Here is an 18,061-nt window from a genome sequence, read left to right on the forward strand (position 1 = left end):
TTGTCTTGTGCCCCTTACCTGCCACATAATAGACACTGGATAAATAGTAATTATTATTATTTCTTGATAATAATTGTTCATACTGATGAGCTGTCCAAATGGCTTTGTCCAAATGTCCTAGTCATCCTTGAAGACTCTTCCTCTCCTTAATCTCCTTTGAGAAACCCTTTGCGAACCTCTCCCAACCAACCTAGGAACACCTTTTTAACTACATTATTTATCTTTCTCCCTAACTCAGAGTACTTGGACCATGCCTCAGCCCCAGCACCTAGCTCAGTGCTTAGCACTTAGTACTAGAGGGGACTGTATGCCTCTATGTGTATATCTGTTTGCATATGTGGGTGCTCTGTATCTCTGTCTGTATCCAGGGCAATCAGTGTACGTGTCAGCATTGTGCTGGTGTATAGATGCTCTTGGCTCTGGTTTCTCTCTCAGTTTAAAATTATTTGTGGATGTACTCCGCACCTTACCTGGTAATGTTATTACCAAATCTACTTTTCATTCTCATCCCCTCAAAAAAAGAGTCCAAGACAGAGGAACAGGTGGGAACAAGTTTTCTTAGAAACTGTTATGAAGGAGAAACCCTCCCATCCCACCCCCAGAGGCTTCCTTACTATCTGATGTGATATAGATCAGAGGCCTCCAGCCTCATAGCAGCATCTGGGGATTGGAGTGCCCACCACCCAGCTGGGGTCCCAGACTAGGTTGGTTCATCTCTGTGGGGTAGAGGAGAAGTTATCCTCCTGGGAAAAATATGCGCAAGGCCCTGCAGGCCCAGGAAAGACTGACCAAGGCAAGGTGAATCATGGTGTTCTAAGCTGAATCTTTTGCCCATCTCACAGAAGCAGGCAGGAAGCACCACCAATGATCAGCTTTATATGGCACCCACTGTATACAACAGACAGACAAAGACAGACAGACAGAGCACACACCACTTCTAAGCTGAACACTGCTCACCATCTAGAAGCACCTTGGATAAGCACATGTGAGACACTCTTGCATAGGAAAGATGTACTTTTTAAAGGAATGAAGAAGTATTTTGGCAAAATATCTACTTCCCTCCCAGGTCCTGGGTAAAGAGGGACCTCTAATTCTGAAGCTTCTACATATTGAAAATTATCCCCTTCTCAATGGCAGTATATACAGTAGCAAACCTTCCAAGTCTGTTGTCACAGCCCTCTACATATATCCTGACTCTAGTTTACAGGCAGGCAAACTTAGAGACAGAAGGTGGCCTGGAGCAAGGGGACACTGGGGCTGGCTGAAGATGAGGGGGAAACAGGAGATGTCTCGGCTCAGCCAAAGGCAGGGTCTCTGTCTATCTGGACTGGGAAGGGGAAGGCTGGGGTGGCCAAAATTCCCTCTTTCTTCCTGCCCGGGGAAGCAGTGATTCCACTTTGAGAAAGGCCATCAAGAAGGAAAGGTGGGTTCCCATTTCTGCTGGCTAAGGGGGCCTCTCAGGGTGGTGACATCCAGGGCAGGTCAGAGCGCCTCCTGGGCCTCTTCAGGGGTGCTCTGTGAGTTTGAGAATTGCAGCTTGTGGGTTCACTGCTTCCGTGGCTCTCTCATTACCTGCATAGGAGTCTAGACCTCAAGTCCTTAATTATTTCTAAAAGGGCAGGTGGGGAGGGGGTTCAAGAGGGAATGAGACACAGAATAATCTTTCCACAGCCTCCCTCGGCCTCGGCTGAGATTTTCAAGGGTCTCCTTCACCCTGTCTCCTAGAGATATTTAAAGGCAGCTTTTATGAGACTCTACACTGTCATTTGTGTTTCTCGTTTTTGTTTGTTTGTTTTTTAATTTTTATATATATATATATATTTATTTATTTATTTAAAAAAAGCAATAGTCCTTTGGTCCCTAAACTCTAAGGAATGATATGATTTTGAAAGAAGTAAATCTGGGCTTCCTGGTTGGAGAAGCCCGTGGCACCCCCACGGCCCTCTGCTGGTTCCCCTCGACAGTCACTCCCCAGTCAGCCCCAGTTGCCCCGCCAGCCTGAGCTTTGCCCCAGGCAGAGAACAACCCTCTTGTAAGAAACAATCCTTAAAGTGGCCTGAGCTCCAGGCCTCAGCCTTGGGTTGGATCCACCTCCATCAGCAGCTGCTCCTTCAGGAAGGGCTGCTCAAGCATTTCTGTGCTTTTCCTTTCCTTTCTTCTCACTCTTCGTTTTCTGCTGTGGAATATTAGTGAATGAGAGTGGAAAGAAAAAAAAAAGGATGATGAAAAGGCAAAAATCACTCTGGAGGACAAGACAAGAGCAGCCTGCCTCATCAGTGGCGTCTCAGGAGAGTGGCCAGGGCTGCAGCAAACCCTGGATTCTGGGCAGATGACCCCAGCTTGATACCACCTCCCAAAGGCTCCCTGCGGTAGTTCAAGTGAGGCAGGGCCATATGGGCCTTTTGAGACAGCAAATCTCCAAAAGTTGAGGCAGCATCTTATGGACCCATGGGCCCTGTCAGACACCTAGAACTTGTCATCTCCCTCCTCATCACCCGCCAGGCCCTGCAAATCCTGCTGCTTAAGCATATCTTGCTTCTCTCCCCCCATTTCCATGTTCAGTGTCATTATTTTCGCACTTACATCTTCTTCCTTCTTTGCTTAAACTCCTCAGTGGTTCCTTACTATCTTCAGGATAGTAAAAACTCCTTGGCCTTTAAGACCCTTTACAAGCTGGCCCAAATCTACTTTTCTAGTCTCATGCTCCAACCCGCTGGCCCTCCCCACACACAGATTCTCTACACTCATGGGCCCCTGTGGCTATCTCTAGAGCAGAACTGGTGGAATTTTACCGTAATTGTCTCCCCCAGACCGTGGCGGCAGGAATGTTGTCTAATTTATCTCAATCCTTGGGTTGGAGGAAAAGTGCAAAGACTCTTGAGAATTCCTCCTAGCTCCTGGCTCACCTTTCTATCCCACACTTTTTCAGAAGTGGGGTTCCCCTAACTTCCAAAAAAAACATCAAAGCTGGGAGGGCCTCATTACCCAGGTCCCATCTGCCTGGGGTCCATCGGGCTCACCTTTGTGTGGCTGGTCTGTGAGAGCAGATCAGTAAGGCCGGTTGGCATCCTTGGGCCTCTTTAGCTGGACCTTGAGCCTCTTCATGCCAATTTGAAAGCCATTCATGGCCTGAATAGCAGTCTGGGCACTGGTTGGATTGTCAAAACTAACAAACCCTGTGAGTTGTGGGCAGAAGGGTTGGCTGGAGACGCTGCTTGGGAGGCCCTCCTTCCTGACCTACCCCCTCTTCTCCCTGCCCCTTCAGGCCAGTCCCATCAAACACATACCCCTCTATTATTTACATACACACACACACATACACACATACACTCATAACGGTACATGGCCTGAATTCCCAAAGGTGTGACTCTTAAAAAGACAGAAGACAACTCTGAGTGTGTGTGTGTAGAGTATGTTGGCTAGGGTATCTTCCTTCTTCCTGTTTTTCCCTGGCATGGGTTGGCTCTCTGTCTCTACAACTTCCATTCTGGTTCCCAAAACTTCCCCGGAGTTGAGTTGGAGGGGATCTCTGGTCCTAGACCTAGTATCTTCCTGCCCTGCCCAGAATCCTAAGTCTGACCTTGTCAAACATCTCCCAGACACCTGACCGTCCCAGGTAAATCTGAAATAGGCTTGTTCCTGGTCTGGGCTGAGCCCTGTGACTGCTCTATGACCCAACTTTGTGCCATACATTCAGTTTCTGGAAATCACTGTCTTATGGAGGAAGAATCTTAGGGTGTGCAGAGAATCCCAGAGTTAGAAGTAGAGGGGTCCAGGGATGGGCTCAGCTCACCAAAACACTTGCTCTGGTTGGTAGCTCGATCCACAAAGACTTTGGCAGAGACAACGGCTCCAAAGGGCAGGAATGTCTGTATAAGTTCTGCATCACCAAACTCCTGAGGCAGGTGATAGATGAAGAGGTTACAGCCTTCGGGGCCTGTAGGAACAGTAGCAGGCTGGTTCAGGGGAGGGACCGTGAGTCCAGCCCCACCAGGCCCTGATCTCCAGCCCCCGTCCCTCACCTTCTCTCTGCTGCTGGGGCAGGGCTGAAGGCTGCTGGGGAAAAGGTGTGCTCACTGGGGCATAGGCCGACGGATAGGCTGCTGGAGACAGAGGTGGGGGTGGACAGGGACTCCTCCAGGAGCCGGTCTCCACCAGGGCCCGATCTGCCTGGCCACCTTGGACCAATTCAGCCCTGCCCACTGTAACCCTCACCCCCAGAGAAGTCATCGTGGGCCCAGGGGAGGGGATGGGGGGGTTGACTCCTTCTTCAGAACAGAGCCTAAACCCCCCACAAATCTCCCTGTTCCTTTCTGGGGCCCTTCAACCCCCCAGACCGTGTAGCGCCAAGTGAAACCTGCGTAGTGGTGCATCCCAGCGTAGGCCTGCTGCAGGGGGTCAGCCATGGGGCTCTGGGCTGGGGAGAGAGGGGGCGAGGCCCACGGTGAAGGTGAAGGTGGGAGGTGGAGGCAGGCTGTGAGGGGCAGCAGGGACGGAAGGGGAATCCCTTCCCTGGGCCCTGCCCCCCAACCCCCGCTTCCCACCCCATTTCGGGGAGATTTGGGTGGAGCGGGGGCCCACCTGGGTAAGGGGAGAGCCCATTATTGTAGAGCGTGTCGGAGCCCGGCTGCCCGTTGGTCTGGGGGGTAAGGGGCCCGAATCCATTGACGCCGATGGGCGCCGGAAGACCAGGAAGCGTGCCAGGACCGCCGCCTGTCGGGGAGTTCGCTGCTGGTGGCAGAGGCCAGAGAGTCAGGCAGCTGCTCCACCTGCCCGGCCCCCTCCCTGCTGCGGCCTCTGCCCCCGGTCGCCGTACCTGCCGCGGGCAATAGCGGCGCTGCCACTAGGCTAAAGGCTGCCACGTGCTGCATCTGTGCCGCCACCGCAGCCACCGGGCCTAGGCCCGGGCCCTGCGCCGCTGCCAGCAGGGCTGCCTGGTGCTGTAGGATCTTTGGGAGAGAGGATGGGCGCAGGTGGATGGCCCAGCGGCGGGCAGCTGCCCGCCCCCACCCGCCCCCAGTCTGGTCCACCCACCCCCCGGGGCCGGGCACCTACCGCCGTGGTGTAGGCGCCGCAGGCCCCGAGCGGCAGCGGCGCGGGGTGGAAGGCGCCCAGCTGGCCCGCCATTTGCTGCATTCGCCGCAGCGCGCGCTCCCGGTCCGTGTCCGCCAACTTGACCACTAGGCTGGACGAGGCGCCCTGGGCAAGGCAGGGGAGTCCGTGGTGACCGGTCCCGACCCTCGCCGGGCCCCGAGTGACCCTGACCCCTTTCTCAGGGCACTGAACGCCCGTGAGGGGGAGGGGCCCGCCCCTGCCCCACTGGCCTCACCCTTGGCCCCCAGGTGCCCGCCCTCACCGCCATGGTCCGGCTGCCGTGCAGACCCTGGATGGCCGCCTGGGCTTCCCCTTGACTCCCGAACTTCACAAAGGCACAGCCTGGGGCAGGACAGAGGGATCGGGTGACTCAGGCCACAGAGGCCAAAGGGTCATATGAGACAGAGTCACCAGGAAGTCCTGGGGTCAGTGCAGGTCACCTTTACTGGTGCCATCCGGGCTCCGCAGTACGGTGCACTCCTCGATATGGCCGAAGGGCTGGAACAGGCGTCGGACGTCCTCCTCACCCTGCTGCTTGCCCAGCATCCCCACAAACAGTTTTCGATCCTCTGGGGACAAGGCCAGGAGTGACCTGGGGACTCCAAGTCCTCCTGGACTCCCCAGAGTCATCTGAGGAACTTATGTAGGTATCTCCACAGCCTGGCTCTGGGAAGAGGTATAGGGAGGGAGAAGGCCCTGGGGCTACAAAGTTGGGCTTCTTTGAGGAGGAGATGGCCTACAGACAGGTCTGGAGGAAAGGAACTCAGCTCAGTTGTTCCATCAGGAAAACCTAAGTCCTTTGAAAACCCAGAAAGGCCTGTTGCTGCTCTTGTGGGGAGTGATTCAGTATTGATATCTTTGGGCAGATAGAGCCCTATATATATCCTTTTATGTTTGACCTTTCTGTTCTTAGGGTTTGGGAAACACTATTTTGGACCATTTCAGCTGTATTAAGGGAGGAGATGCTCAGAGAAGGCCTTTGTATTCACACTGGGTCCAGAGCAGAGAAGTATACCCTTGGAGGTCACCTTTAGGGGTAGCTAGAATCAGTGCCCCTTCCTGACCAAGTTAAGGAGGGTTCGGGGTAAAAAAAAAAAAATTCAGCACAGGAAATAGTTCTCTTGTCCCACTGCCCCATGCCCAGACACTGAGCAATGGAATCATGAATTCCCACGCTTAGCACCAAACCCAACCTGGATGTCCCTCCCAAAGGCCTAAAGAAGGCAGAAGCCTAGGTTCCTGAGCCTCTGAAATTAGCATTTTCCCCAGCACACCTGACTGCTTTCCTTAACCCCCATCTCCAACACCTCATTCCTTCACCAAGCCTCCAGGCTCCTCACTAAGCCCTGTTGCCTCCCTCTGATGTCTCCCGTTCTCCCTTCATGGTCCCTCCCAAGTGTTCACACCGTGGGAGAACAAGTTCTGCCTGCAGACCTGGATGGCTACCTGAGAACAGGTCTGATCCCTCCCCATGTCCACACTTTCTGTGGGAGTGACAGAGATGTGAGGAAAGGGGATCTGGTGCCTGGGGAAACTTGGAGGACTGGGGCCGAACACCAGGGCATGGCTGTACAGCCACCAAGGCAGATCTCAGGAGCATAATCCAGGAGTCTGGGGCAGAGGACCCAGCCCACAGGGTCTGCTGTTAAAGCTAGACTCCTTCCTGCACCAAGATAAGTCTCTGAATTTGGGATAGAGCTTGACCCTGTAAGAGGGTAATACAAGTTGGGAGAGAAGGGGTGGGTGGGAATCTGGCTCAGGCTTCACTGCAAGACCCTGGAGCCCAGGAAAGCACATTCCAAACTCCATTACCCTTTGATAATCTTGGCTAGGCAGAGCGGGGATCCTTGGATCCTGAGTGCAGGGGAGACAAGGCTGGTGAGTGTCATAGACTGAAGGCTGGGGGACAGTGAAAAGAAAGAACAGACTGACAGAAGTTAGCAGTGGCAGGAATCTCCAGCAAGGCTATGTGTGTGTCCACATTTCACCCGGATGGTGTAGGGTGCAGCCTATGCTGCCCTGGGTATCCTGAAGTATCTCTCTGTCTGTTGCTGCAGTTCATATGGGACAGTCCCTCTGTCCAGAAGGGGCCTCCGCAGTGATCTTGAGGAGGAGTGAATGGATAATGTACTTGTGGCCGGAATTCTGGAAGAGGTGTGGACCTTCTGTGGTAACAGTGTAACCCAGTGGGTGTGCTTCTCTTCTGGGGGCGTTATTTACAGAATAGTGCCCTCGGAATAGATCACTAGTTTCTCAGACTTTTTTAAAAAGCCGTAGAATCCTTTGTTCTAACAAAAATACTAGGATGAAGCCCAAAATGCAAGAGAAAAGCAGAACTGTTCTGACTGAAGCCAGAAAGGAATGGGAGAATATGCTGGAGTCCTGCTTGATCATCTCTCAGTGTCCCCCTCTGAGGGAAAGCCCTTTGAAAACCACTGACCTAGAAGACAGAGACTAGAATTCCATATGGTGTACGAAGACAGAGCTGAGATTTCATTCAGGAGCCCGAGAAGACACAAAAGATCTTTCATAAATCTCTTGACCACTCTGATGTTGGTGACTTTGCCTTGACACTGGAAGACATGCCTCATAATGGTCAGGGAATCAAACCCCAGAAGACTCTGTCATAGTTCTGAGCTATGACACTAGAGTATGCCCACATGACTGCAGAAGGCTCAGGAGGGGCTGGAGGACATCTTTGGGCCTCTAGAGTCTCAAGGCTTACAGGAGGCTTCATGATGCCCTAATTTATTGTGCAGCTGTGTCATTGGGTAGGGTCTGAACGATGATGATGGCAACGCAGTTGAGATGTCATGCCACATAGTCCAACATCCAGGTGGTCTTAGGTGGGAAGAGAGTTGTCACAAGCTGAGATGGCGCCTCCAGGACTGGAAAGAGGCTTGTTGGCCAGTGGTCATCTAATCCTTCATCTGCTCTACCTCTTGTTGCTCTTTTCTGCTGATGGTGATCAGCTCAAGCTCACGTCACAGCCCATGAATTACTCTTAGTCTCCCTTTCCAGTGACAGTCTTTCAACTGGATTAAGAATTTCCATTTCCATGTCAGGGCACTGACCCTGTGGTTGTGGACTACTGGGGTGTACAGAATATGAAATGGAAATGAGTACTCACTGTGGGCTGGGCTCCATGCTGCCTGTTTCCCAGGCATGATCTTGAGTTCTCATCTTTGCCACTTTACAGGGACTTTGATGGTCTTTGACAGGAGGGTGTGATATGTCACAGTGACCGTGGGCCTCAGGTGACCCAAAAATGGTGGGGTAGGTTTCTTAAGAAACCTGATGTTACGGATTGAATTGTGCCTCCCCACTACTCCCCAACAACGAGAAAAGAGTATGTTGAAGTCCTAACCGCTGTGCCTGTGAATGGGAACCTGTTGGGAAATAAGATCTTTAAAGATGTTATCAGTCAGGTTAACATGAGGTTATGCTAGTATAGGGTGGGTCCTAATCCTCTGTGACTGGAGTCCTTATAAAAGAGGACAGAGGAAGGATATAAAAGATACACAGAGGAAGGCTATCACATGACAAAGCAGCTGCAAACCAAGAACACCTGGAGCTACCAGAAGCTAGGAGAGAGGCACAGAACAGATTTTTCCTCAAGCCTCAGAAGAAATCAACACAGCCAACACCCTGATCTTGGACTTCCAGCCTCCAGAACTGTGAGACAATAAATTTGTTTTTTAAACCCACTAACTTCGTGGTATTTTGTTATTTCCTAGGAAACTAACACACCTGGTCACAGAGAAGTACCAGACTGGACCCTGGAGAGTAGCCCCCAAATCCACAGCTCTGAAGATTCTGTGGGATGATTAATGCCCTTAGATGGAGATGATGATGGAATAGAGCCCTCATGATTCAACTTCCTCTAGGTCAAGTCATTATTGCCCTAGTTTGGTGAAAAAAAAGGATGCTGCATGAAGCAGGTCAGGAATGTCTGAATAAAAGCATCCTGGTTCCTGGAAAGATGGACATATCAAACAGAAGTTTGCCTTCCTGTAGTGAAGGACTTGGAAGGCAGCATCAGTGTGGAGTTGAGACATGGTTGGAAAGTCACACAGTTGAATGGTATCACCGCATTTTCCTGCTAGCAACCAATGTACACTCTTTGCTCTTTCACTAAATGCCTTTTGGACCCAAACCAAGAGACTTAGGCCCCAGGGGTCCATATCCATGAAGGGTAGCTGCCTGTGCAGTTGGCCATACAGGTCAGAGATTCTCATGCAGCAAATGACGGGGTTGAGAGCAAAGGAGTCATAGCAGAGTCAGTCCATTCTGTCTTCCTCAGCAAGGGCACCAGGATGCTGCCCAAGAAAGGAGGCTGAATGAAGCTCTGCCTCAAGCTGGTCCAAAGGAATTCCTGTGGTGCCCAGGTGGCTGACTTGTAGGCCCCTCATACCTACTGTATTCCATGTTGGTGAGAGGTCATGATTGCAGGGACAATGAAGGGACAAAGTCTCGGTCTTGGCAGTACTAACCACCAAACACATCCTAAAAACGCCAGTCCACCTTTCAGTCCAAATACTAAGCCAAGAAGTTCTGCTGGTGGCAGCATCTGGAGCAAAGCATCTCTCCCTTTGTGTTCCTGGTAATGAATGGAGCATAAGGAGCTTGGAAAGACTAGAGAAGTAAGTGAAAGAAGTATCCAGGACAAGCAGTCTCCTGGCCAGATCTGATAAGCATCAAGAAGGGTTTTTAAAAGGGCTGCAAAAAAGAGACTTTGACCACGAGGCAGAACAGAGACTCCACTGTCCCTTTACCCTGATCCAGGAGAGCCAGGGAGAAGTGAGAAAGGTAGACCAAGCCTGGGCTTCCAGGTTCCCTTAAGAGAGGAGAACTGAGTCTCCAGAGATGCATTTTCCTGCAGGCCGTGCACCTGTACGTGAAGGGCATCGTCATATCACCTGGGGCTTGCCAGAGGGTCAGCCACAGCCATGGACAATCAGCTTTGGTGATCCACTCTGAGGCAACCTGAGGAAAGCACCTCCCTTTACTTTTGAGGGTAGAATGCATTTCAGGAAGTGAAGAGTTAACTGAGGACAGCCTTAAGCAGTACTGTGAAACTTATTCAGCCAGGACTTAGTTGGCAAAGTACTTTTTTAGAATTAAATAAGTATAAGGATCAAAGACAGATATGACTATCAGCTGACGATGATAGAACAGCCGTTGCTAAGATTCATAGCTGACTTAGGTCAAAGAATATGTCCCAGTATCATGAAATTATGAAAATTCTAGTTCAAAATTTAACTTTAATCCAGAGATTAGTTATTAAACATTGAATAAAGTGGGATCTGGGATCCCCTGTGGGATCCTAGGAAGAATTTGGAAAAGATGACTCACCTAGTTAGATAGCAACGTTTTTATTACTTAAAGTCCAGGCTGATATTTAACCAAACCCTTGCAAATTCAGGGGAGAAATTACTTAAATAAATACAGGATGGTGATAGGAGGTTAACGTGATAACAGACAATTGGCTTTTGAGTTAAGCCAAATTCCAAGATTAAAAAAAAAAAAAAAAAGATGCCTCAAAGTGTATTTTAAAATCCTCAGAGAGTGTTTGAAAATTTAAAGTTAAAAAAGCTAAAGTGAGAAGGGTGCGTGGATGGATTACTTAACCTATTTCTGTACCTTAGACATCTTGAGTACATAAATACTAACTAAATAAAAAAACATCAAAGTTGGAGAATGGAACAAGCAAAGCAATCACCATTGTGATTTATGAATTTATTGATTCTATGTTATGAAATTTGAAAGGGAGGAAAGAATATACAGAAGGTGTTAAATGCTTTTCAAGATTTTTGCTTTGGAACTAAAAAATACTTTTCATTTAAGATTTGTATTTACAATAACTTATTATTAATATTTCCAAAGTAGACATACTATAAGTTAGGAAAAATCAACCACAGTCCCCATGCTAAACAGCAAATAAACGGACTCATTTAGTTACCGTTGTTTCAGGGATTTGGGGACCCCTACCACTGACTTAATAAAATTTGAAATTAACATTTTGAAATAAATGAACTCTGAATTTTTATCCAGAAAAAGATTTAAATTTTTACATTTAGAGATGTCCGAGGGCTGGGGACAAATTTTTTTTTGATGCTGTGTATGTTTACTGTAGAAATGGGTGCCTTTAGCATGTTAGGAGATTATTTTATTTTGGAAAATTAGATGCATTTTCCTTTAACTGTTAAAGTCAGGGGAGTGACTTAAACAGCGTGGAACTTAGCTTCAGAATTTATGGGAATTGGCTGGGGTATGTTAAAAGGCTGCCATGATATAGCCCATGAAGACCCAGATGTACATCTGGCACTTTGAGAAAAGTGCCACCAAGGCTGCAGGGGACAGCCGTGGAGGAAGAGGACCCCAGTACCTTTTATCAGACAGATCCTGTTGTACTGCTACTGTTCTTGCATTGTAGACATTGAAAGCACAAGGGTTACCAATAACTTCTAAAAGTAATATACAGTATGTTTAACGTACAGGTTATTTCAACAGTCCACAAACCTCATGTCTGTTGATTAAAAATAAGAAGAAAACTACTCTGTTGCACTGGCAACACAATTCAAGAGACAGAAGGTAAAGTAATTATGTTTGTCACAAAGCTCATGTGTGCACTATGGAATACTTCTTTATGGCAGATGGGAAAAAATGGTAGTCTATGGGCCAAAGAAGCAAACCTGTTAGGTGTGGTTAGGCTCACGCAGTGCTGGTCCTCTTAAAAAAATTGAATTAGTTTCTAATTGGATATAATTAACATGTAATTTTTTAAAAATTAAATCACGATAGTCTTACCTATTTAGGGTAACCTACTTGGGTTCCTGTGGCATTTGATTTTGTGATCTCTGCTTTATGGGAAGCCAAGTTAAAAATCTAATAATCTCTTCCAGAAAAAGATAGGGGAATTTTGGAAGGAGACTTAGATTATATTTGTGTTGATATCAATATCCTTATCAGATAAAACTAAAACAAAACAAACCTGTTGCCGTCAAGTCAATTTTGACTCATAGCAACCCTATAGGACACAGTAGAACTGCCTGCCCTATAGGGTTTCCAAGGCTGTAATCTTTACGGAAGCAAACTGCTGCATCTTTCTCCCACGGAGGGGCTGGTGGGTTCGAACCACTGACTTTTTGGTTAACAGCCAAGTGCTTTAACTACCACACCACCAGGGCTCCTTTATCAAATAATAGAAACTATTTTTATCAGACATAGAAACTATTTTTAATCAACTGTAAACTAAGGGACTTAATCTCAAGAGTAATAAAAAAAAAAAGCAGGCTTATTGGCTTAAATGTATCAGGATAGGCTTGACCATTAACTCTGAAGGTTTATAGAATGTTTAGGGTCACAGAGATAAGACTTGAATGGGACAAGCTGCTATCCCACACTGGTGTTAAATGTTACATTCCAAAAACAAAACCCAATACCATTTTTAAACATCACGTTTCTAAAACATCATGTCGTGTTAAAATTCAGCAGAGAGCTGACCTCACTTTCGAAGACATGTATGATAGCAGTGAAGAAAGGGAACACATTTTGACTAGAAGCAAGATTACCTAACACAAATTAGTTAGCAGGAAAATACTTATAAATTGTAACGGCTCGACTGTTCTGCAAGACTTGGGACATATGCCTCCTCTCTCCCGAATATGTAGCAGGGAGCATTTGAAGGCTCTTTGAGTGAGAGCAGGAGGAGGACTGGAGAGATCTGCTCATCCAAACCTGCAAGAGGGACTATTGCTAGGTGCATCTGGCAGATGCATATATCTAGAGTGCCATCACTTCTCAAGAAATATCTGTGTAACACGTAACAACTGGAATTCTGAGTTATACTGTCAGGCAGATCTCTTTTCAGCAAGATTTGTTCTCCTGCTCTCTTGAGCTGCTCTGAATCTGAACAGGTGCATAGGTGGGAGGTCACACGTGCAGAGTTTCTCAATGATGTGATACCCGCAAAACTTGTACAAAGAAGGGGAGAAAAACTATGAAACCCAGGCTGCTGCCACTGATTGGGGACGTATGGCCAGGGCAAGCAGAAGCATTACAGGCATGGAGACCTCTGAGGGGCATTCTGCTGTGCTGCTCCTTTGTGTAGCTGCCCTCATGCTGGCAAGGTGTGCTGGGCTCCATATAGAAGGAGTGCCCAGCATTGTGCATTTAGTTTCTAAACAAGATGCCAAGTTGCAGCACATCTTTCCTGAGCTCTGAGACCCCTGTGTATATGCTATTCCCTCTGCCTGAAACCCATGCTCTCTCCCTCCTCCCTTCTCTGTTTGACTACCTCTTATTCATCCTTGAGATCTCAGCTTAAATATTACTACCTTTAGGAGCACACTCTGGTCTCCCATATTAGGTTTGCTCCTTGTTTTTGCCCCCACAATCCCTCCCCTTCTCCTGGACTTCCCTTTGCAAAGCACTGACCACACTGAATTGTAACCCCTTGTTTAATTGTCTGTATCCCCTCATAGCCTGGGAGCTCTGTGGAGGTGGTTCGGTCGGTCTGCCTCATTCACGTATGCATTCTAATGTGGAGTAAGTTACTCAGAAGATGGTGGTTGAATGGTTCAATAAACTACAATCCAATCCATCTGTGGTATCAGCTCACTCAAGTACTCTCAGCTGGCCTCTCATCTGTAAGACAGTCTGGTATTTGTGGGCAAGGCTTAGAAGATAGCCAGCAGTGGCCTTGATGCCTCACAGTTTCCCAAGAAGTAGAAATTCTTGGGATACATGAAGCAGAAGTTTCAGATGCAGCCTAGAGCATCTCATGAACCTGTCCGTAAGAATGAGATGGGAAAGGAAGACGTGGGGGGTGTGTGTGTGTGCATGTGCACACAAATACCTGCATGTGTGTTTGTGTGTGTGTTGGGGGGAAGAGCTTGGAAATACCTCTCCAAGACAAAGCGGGAGTGATAACATCTTGGCCATCACAAAACCAGGATCAGAGAATCTAAAAGGATGAAGGAAGGAAGGCTTTCTTGAGGAACAACTTCCACAATGGAACCATGAAGCCACCAGAGCCTCTTGTGGGTGTGGACATTGAGCATGAAGTCTGAGAAGGTGAACATAATTACTAGGAGTCAATAAATGTTTATGTCAGTTAGGTTACATTCTTTCCCTGATGGTAAGCAGCTTCTTTTGCCTAACAAAGCCATGATTAATCTTGGGTAAGACTAGGGTCCTAGGGAGAGAGTCAGTAAACATCAGGGAGGGCTGGAGGCTGAAATAAGACTCAAGAGAGAGAAAGATATCAGGAACTGATACCAGAAACCAGCATTGCCTTTCCACCATGGAAGATGACGGAGGTGGCCAGAACCCACCTGGTTGTCAAAAGGCATAGGCTCTTCACTCCTCCTACTCTTAAGGGGCATTGGTTTTTCTCCACCAGGGAACAGTGCAGCTAAAAGCCCTTTAAAGGCTTTCCATGGTCCTCAGCATACAGGCAAATTCCTTAATATGGCCTACGAAGTCTATTTTACCAGCCTCATCTTTTACCATGTGTAAACAGGCAATTACAATGAAGGAATGAGTGGCCTCAACCCAGGTGGACTGGGTTCTCTGGAATCAGAAGAATCTGGAAAAGGGAAACAGCTCAACTTGAGTCTTTAAACAAGTCTGGAAGATCCACTTCTCAAAACAGGAATGACCTCTCCAGGGGAGAAGTGGCAAGAGCCACCTTCTTCCATTCCCAGCATCTATTTAGGCCCTTCCTGCCCTGGTGGTGCAGTGGTTAAGAGCTACGAAGAGCTACGGCTGCTAACCAAAAGGTCAGCAGTTTGAATCCACCAGCCACTCCTTAGAAACTCTGTGGGACAGTTCTACTCAGGGTCTCTATGAGTCCTATAGGGTCTCTACGAGTCAGAATCTACTCAACAGCAACGGGTTTGGTTTTTTGCTTTGCGTCTTCCGGGCCTGGGGTCCCCACTGTGCTCTCCAGTCTGAGCTAGAATGGCTGAGCTGTCCCTGGTGCTGCGCAGCTCTGAGGCTCACTTGTTCCCTGAGCCAGGGAGGCTCCAGTAAGAGGACTGGAGTAATAGGATTGACACCAGCAGTGGCGCACCATTCCCTACATGGTGACACTTGGAGGATCATCAGACAGGGGAGTTACCTCCTCGGCCCTCACTGGCAGCTGGTTTCACTTGGATCGGACGATTCATCTGAAAGACATCAGACCAAGGCATCCAGTCAGCACCACTGTCTGGCCCAGGAGCCCCAAATTCTCCACCCCTAGACTCCTCGTGGTTTGTGCTCTGGCCACTTTGAGCTCTACCCTCTACCCTGCCCTCTACACTGGAATTATAGATTTTCTCCAGGATTCCTTCCTTAACCCCGGGATTTGGATGGTGCTGAAACCTGAAAGGATGGGTGATAGGAAGCCTGGTGGCAAGCACAGGGTCAGATGAGAGCTAAAGAGATTTTTCTGCCTTTGGCTCTTGGGCTTTTATCCCTTTGGCTCTGTGTAAGATGGGCTGGGTGGGAAGGTGGAGTTCACACAGCAGATTTGTGTTTTGTGGCTGAAGCGGAGAATATAATGCTACATGTCATTTGGATTCAACAGTCTGTGAATCAGACCTAGTACTATCTAGCCCCAACTCTGCCATTTAATGGTTGTATGACTTCAAGTAAGCCATCGTCTCTTAGACTCAGCTTATCAAATAGGGTAAAAATTCCCCAAGCTTCTGTGTCACCAGCGGTTCCACATTCACCCCCTCAGTCCCCTCCCTGGCTCCTCTTCCCCTGAGGATGCTGAAGTTCTCCAGGGTGCCATCCTTGGCCCTCACTTGCCTCATTCTTCCCATTCTTCCTGGAGAGACTCATCCACACCCACGGCCTCAGTCACTATCCACACAGGGATGACTCAGAATTCCACGTCTTCAGCGCAAGCCTGTCTCCTGAGATTTAGACCCACATGCCCAGCTGTTTGCTGGACATCTTGACTAAAGTCCCACTGGTACCTTCCACTCAACACACTCACAGCAGACCTTGTCTTTTTGCCCAAAACTGCTCCTCCAAATCTCCCAAGCTAAAAGCCTGGAAAGCAGCTTGATGCCACCCTCCATCCCCTCCCTCCAACCAATTTCACCTTCTAATTCAGGGGTTCCCTGATCAGGGATGGATCAGAATCACCTGAGAATCATATCAGACTCTCAAGATGGGGCTTTGAACAATTTGAAAAAGCTCCTAGGTGATTTCAATATACACCCCCCCACTCCCATCCCCCAACCACCCTGGGTGAATGAATGATTGAATCCCCATCTCACCTTCCTCTCATGGGTGTTGTGGGGATCACATGAGGTAATGGGGATGCAAAAGGTCTTTGTAAACTGCCAAGAGCTGGGTGCGTGGGATGTGAGGAGTTATTGTTGGGGGGCAGACAGCTGAGTGCCGACAGGAAAGAACAGCAGCCTTCCCGTTCATGGAGGAAGGGGTACTGATGCCCATCTGGCCTGAGAAGGTGATGATCAGACCCCCTCCCTTCAGGAAATGCACTGCTTCTGCACCAATCAGGGGCCACTCCATCCCCTACCAATGTGCTGGTTGCCGAGACAACAGGCAGCTTCCTGTTATCATAGCCACAAGTGCTACCCAGTAACCATAGTAACGCCCTGGCAGTCACAGTTGAGCAATTTCCTTTGGATCAAATTTGGAGGTGGGAGGGGTGGAGAGGACTGACTAAAAAATAAAAAAATAAAAATAAAAGAAAGGAAAACATGCCAAATCTGAACCAGCGCAATCCCCCTCCCAACCAGGACACAGGTTCTTACACGCTCCGACACACCCACCCACTAGTGGTGGAGCACCTGCAGTGTACCAGGTTGTGGGTGGGGGCCGGGACACCGACAGGACTCAGGGTACAGTCTAGAGGGGGTGACAGATCAATCCAAGCAGATCAGGGCGCGCTGGACAGGTCTGGACTGGCCTGGACCAGGGACCAGGAGGACAGGACCCAACCCTGGGCATGGCCACCTGTGATTCTGAAGGAGAGACCAAGAGACAGAGGCATGGAGAGCGGAGACACAGGGAGAGATGAAGAGGCATAGGAAGAAAGAAATGATGAGAGAGAGAGCAAGGAAGAGACAGAGCCAGAAAGAGGCAAGGAAAGAGAAATGCTGGTGGAGACAGGAAGGAATTGAGGGGATGAAGGGTCAGGAAGAGGGTGTGGGAGAGGCTGGGAGAAGCCTGGTGGGCGAGAAGGACAGCAGGATGGAAACCTGGGGTGGGGGGCAGTGAGGGTGAGCAAGACCATCATTATTTTATTAGTTCTTAAATAGATACTGAGAATTTCTCTCTGGAGCCTAGAGTGACAAGCACATGTGACAGTAGCAGTTTCCATGGCAGCTGCCTCCCCGGCTGGTTTCCTGGGAGATGGAGTATATCAGTGCTCTAGGGGACGCCCCTTTCCCTCCTCCACCCACTGCACCACCCTTCGATGGAGAGTGGTGGGCATTGGGTGGTACGGATATGTCTCACATGGACCTGGCAGGGTCCAGGCCACACAGGCTGGGAGCCCAGGCCTTCTACCACTCAGGCACGCTGCCGGCATTTCCTGAACTCTGTGAAGAGTCCAAGGCTGGGTCCTTTGGGGGAGCAGTGATGACAGATGGGGACCCTGCCCCCATGGGCTCACAGAGGGGAAGATAATGCCACCATTCCCTGAGAGCTCACTATGTGCCAGGCCCTTCCTAGAGCACTTTACATACATTGACTCTAAATCCTTTCAACCACTCTGCAAGGTAATACCATTGTCCCCATACCACAGATGAGAAGGCGAGGCTCAGGGAAGTTAAATCCAGTACTTCTAACCAGTTAGTTCCAATTCAAATCTGACAGAGAATTTCTATTTCTAACAAGTTCCCAGGAAATGCTAATGCTGCTGGTTAGGGACCAATTCTGAGAACCACTAGTAGAGCAGTGGTTCTCCAAAACGGATTATACGTAAGAATCATGT

The 18,061-nt window shown here is 48.9% G+C and overlaps 1 protein-coding gene across 25 annotated transcripts in view; it reads right to left on the minus strand.

Annotated features, from left to right (window-relative positions):
• Positions 1–537: 537 nt before the first annotated feature.
• Positions 538–18,061, minus strand: part of CELF6 (CUGBP Elav-like family member 6) — a 28,326-nt gene continuing 10,802 nt past the window's right edge. The window contains exons 3-13 of one of the 25 annotated variants that reach the window (XM_004374718.1): positions 15,221–15,269; positions 5,535–5,663; positions 5,357–5,436; positions 5,056–5,199; positions 4,817–4,949; positions 4,582–4,731; positions 4,358–4,417; positions 4,023–4,103; positions 3,794–3,937; positions 3,021–3,176; positions 538–2,173 (exon numbers count right to left, since the gene is read on the minus strand). In XM_004374718.1, the coding sequence (XP_004374775.1) occupies positions 3,049–3,176; positions 3,794–3,937; positions 4,023–4,103; positions 4,358–4,417; positions 4,582–4,731; positions 4,817–4,949; positions 5,056–5,199; positions 5,357–5,436; positions 5,535–5,663; positions 15,221–15,269 (1,098 nt within the window). In that variant the 3' untranslated portion in view covers positions 538–2,173; positions 3,021–3,048. Of the gene's footprint in view, positions 2,174–2,920; positions 3,178–3,793; positions 3,938–4,022; positions 4,109–4,345; positions 4,418–4,581; positions 4,732–4,816; positions 4,950–5,055; positions 5,200–5,356; positions 5,437–5,534; positions 5,664–8,617; positions 8,627–15,209; positions 15,270–16,373; positions 16,549–18,061 lie in introns of those variants that run through there. The other 24 variants (XM_004374720.1, XM_023729812.1, XM_023729811.1 and 21 more) reach the window with 24 other exon arrangements.

This window comes from Trichechus manatus, unplaced genomic scaffold (genome assembly GCF_000243295.1).
Source record: "Trichechus manatus latirostris isolate Lorelei unplaced genomic scaffold, TriManLat1.0 scaffold00030, whole genome shotgun sequence".
Taxonomy (NCBI): Eukaryota; Metazoa; Chordata; class Mammalia; order Sirenia; family Trichechidae; genus Trichechus; species Trichechus manatus.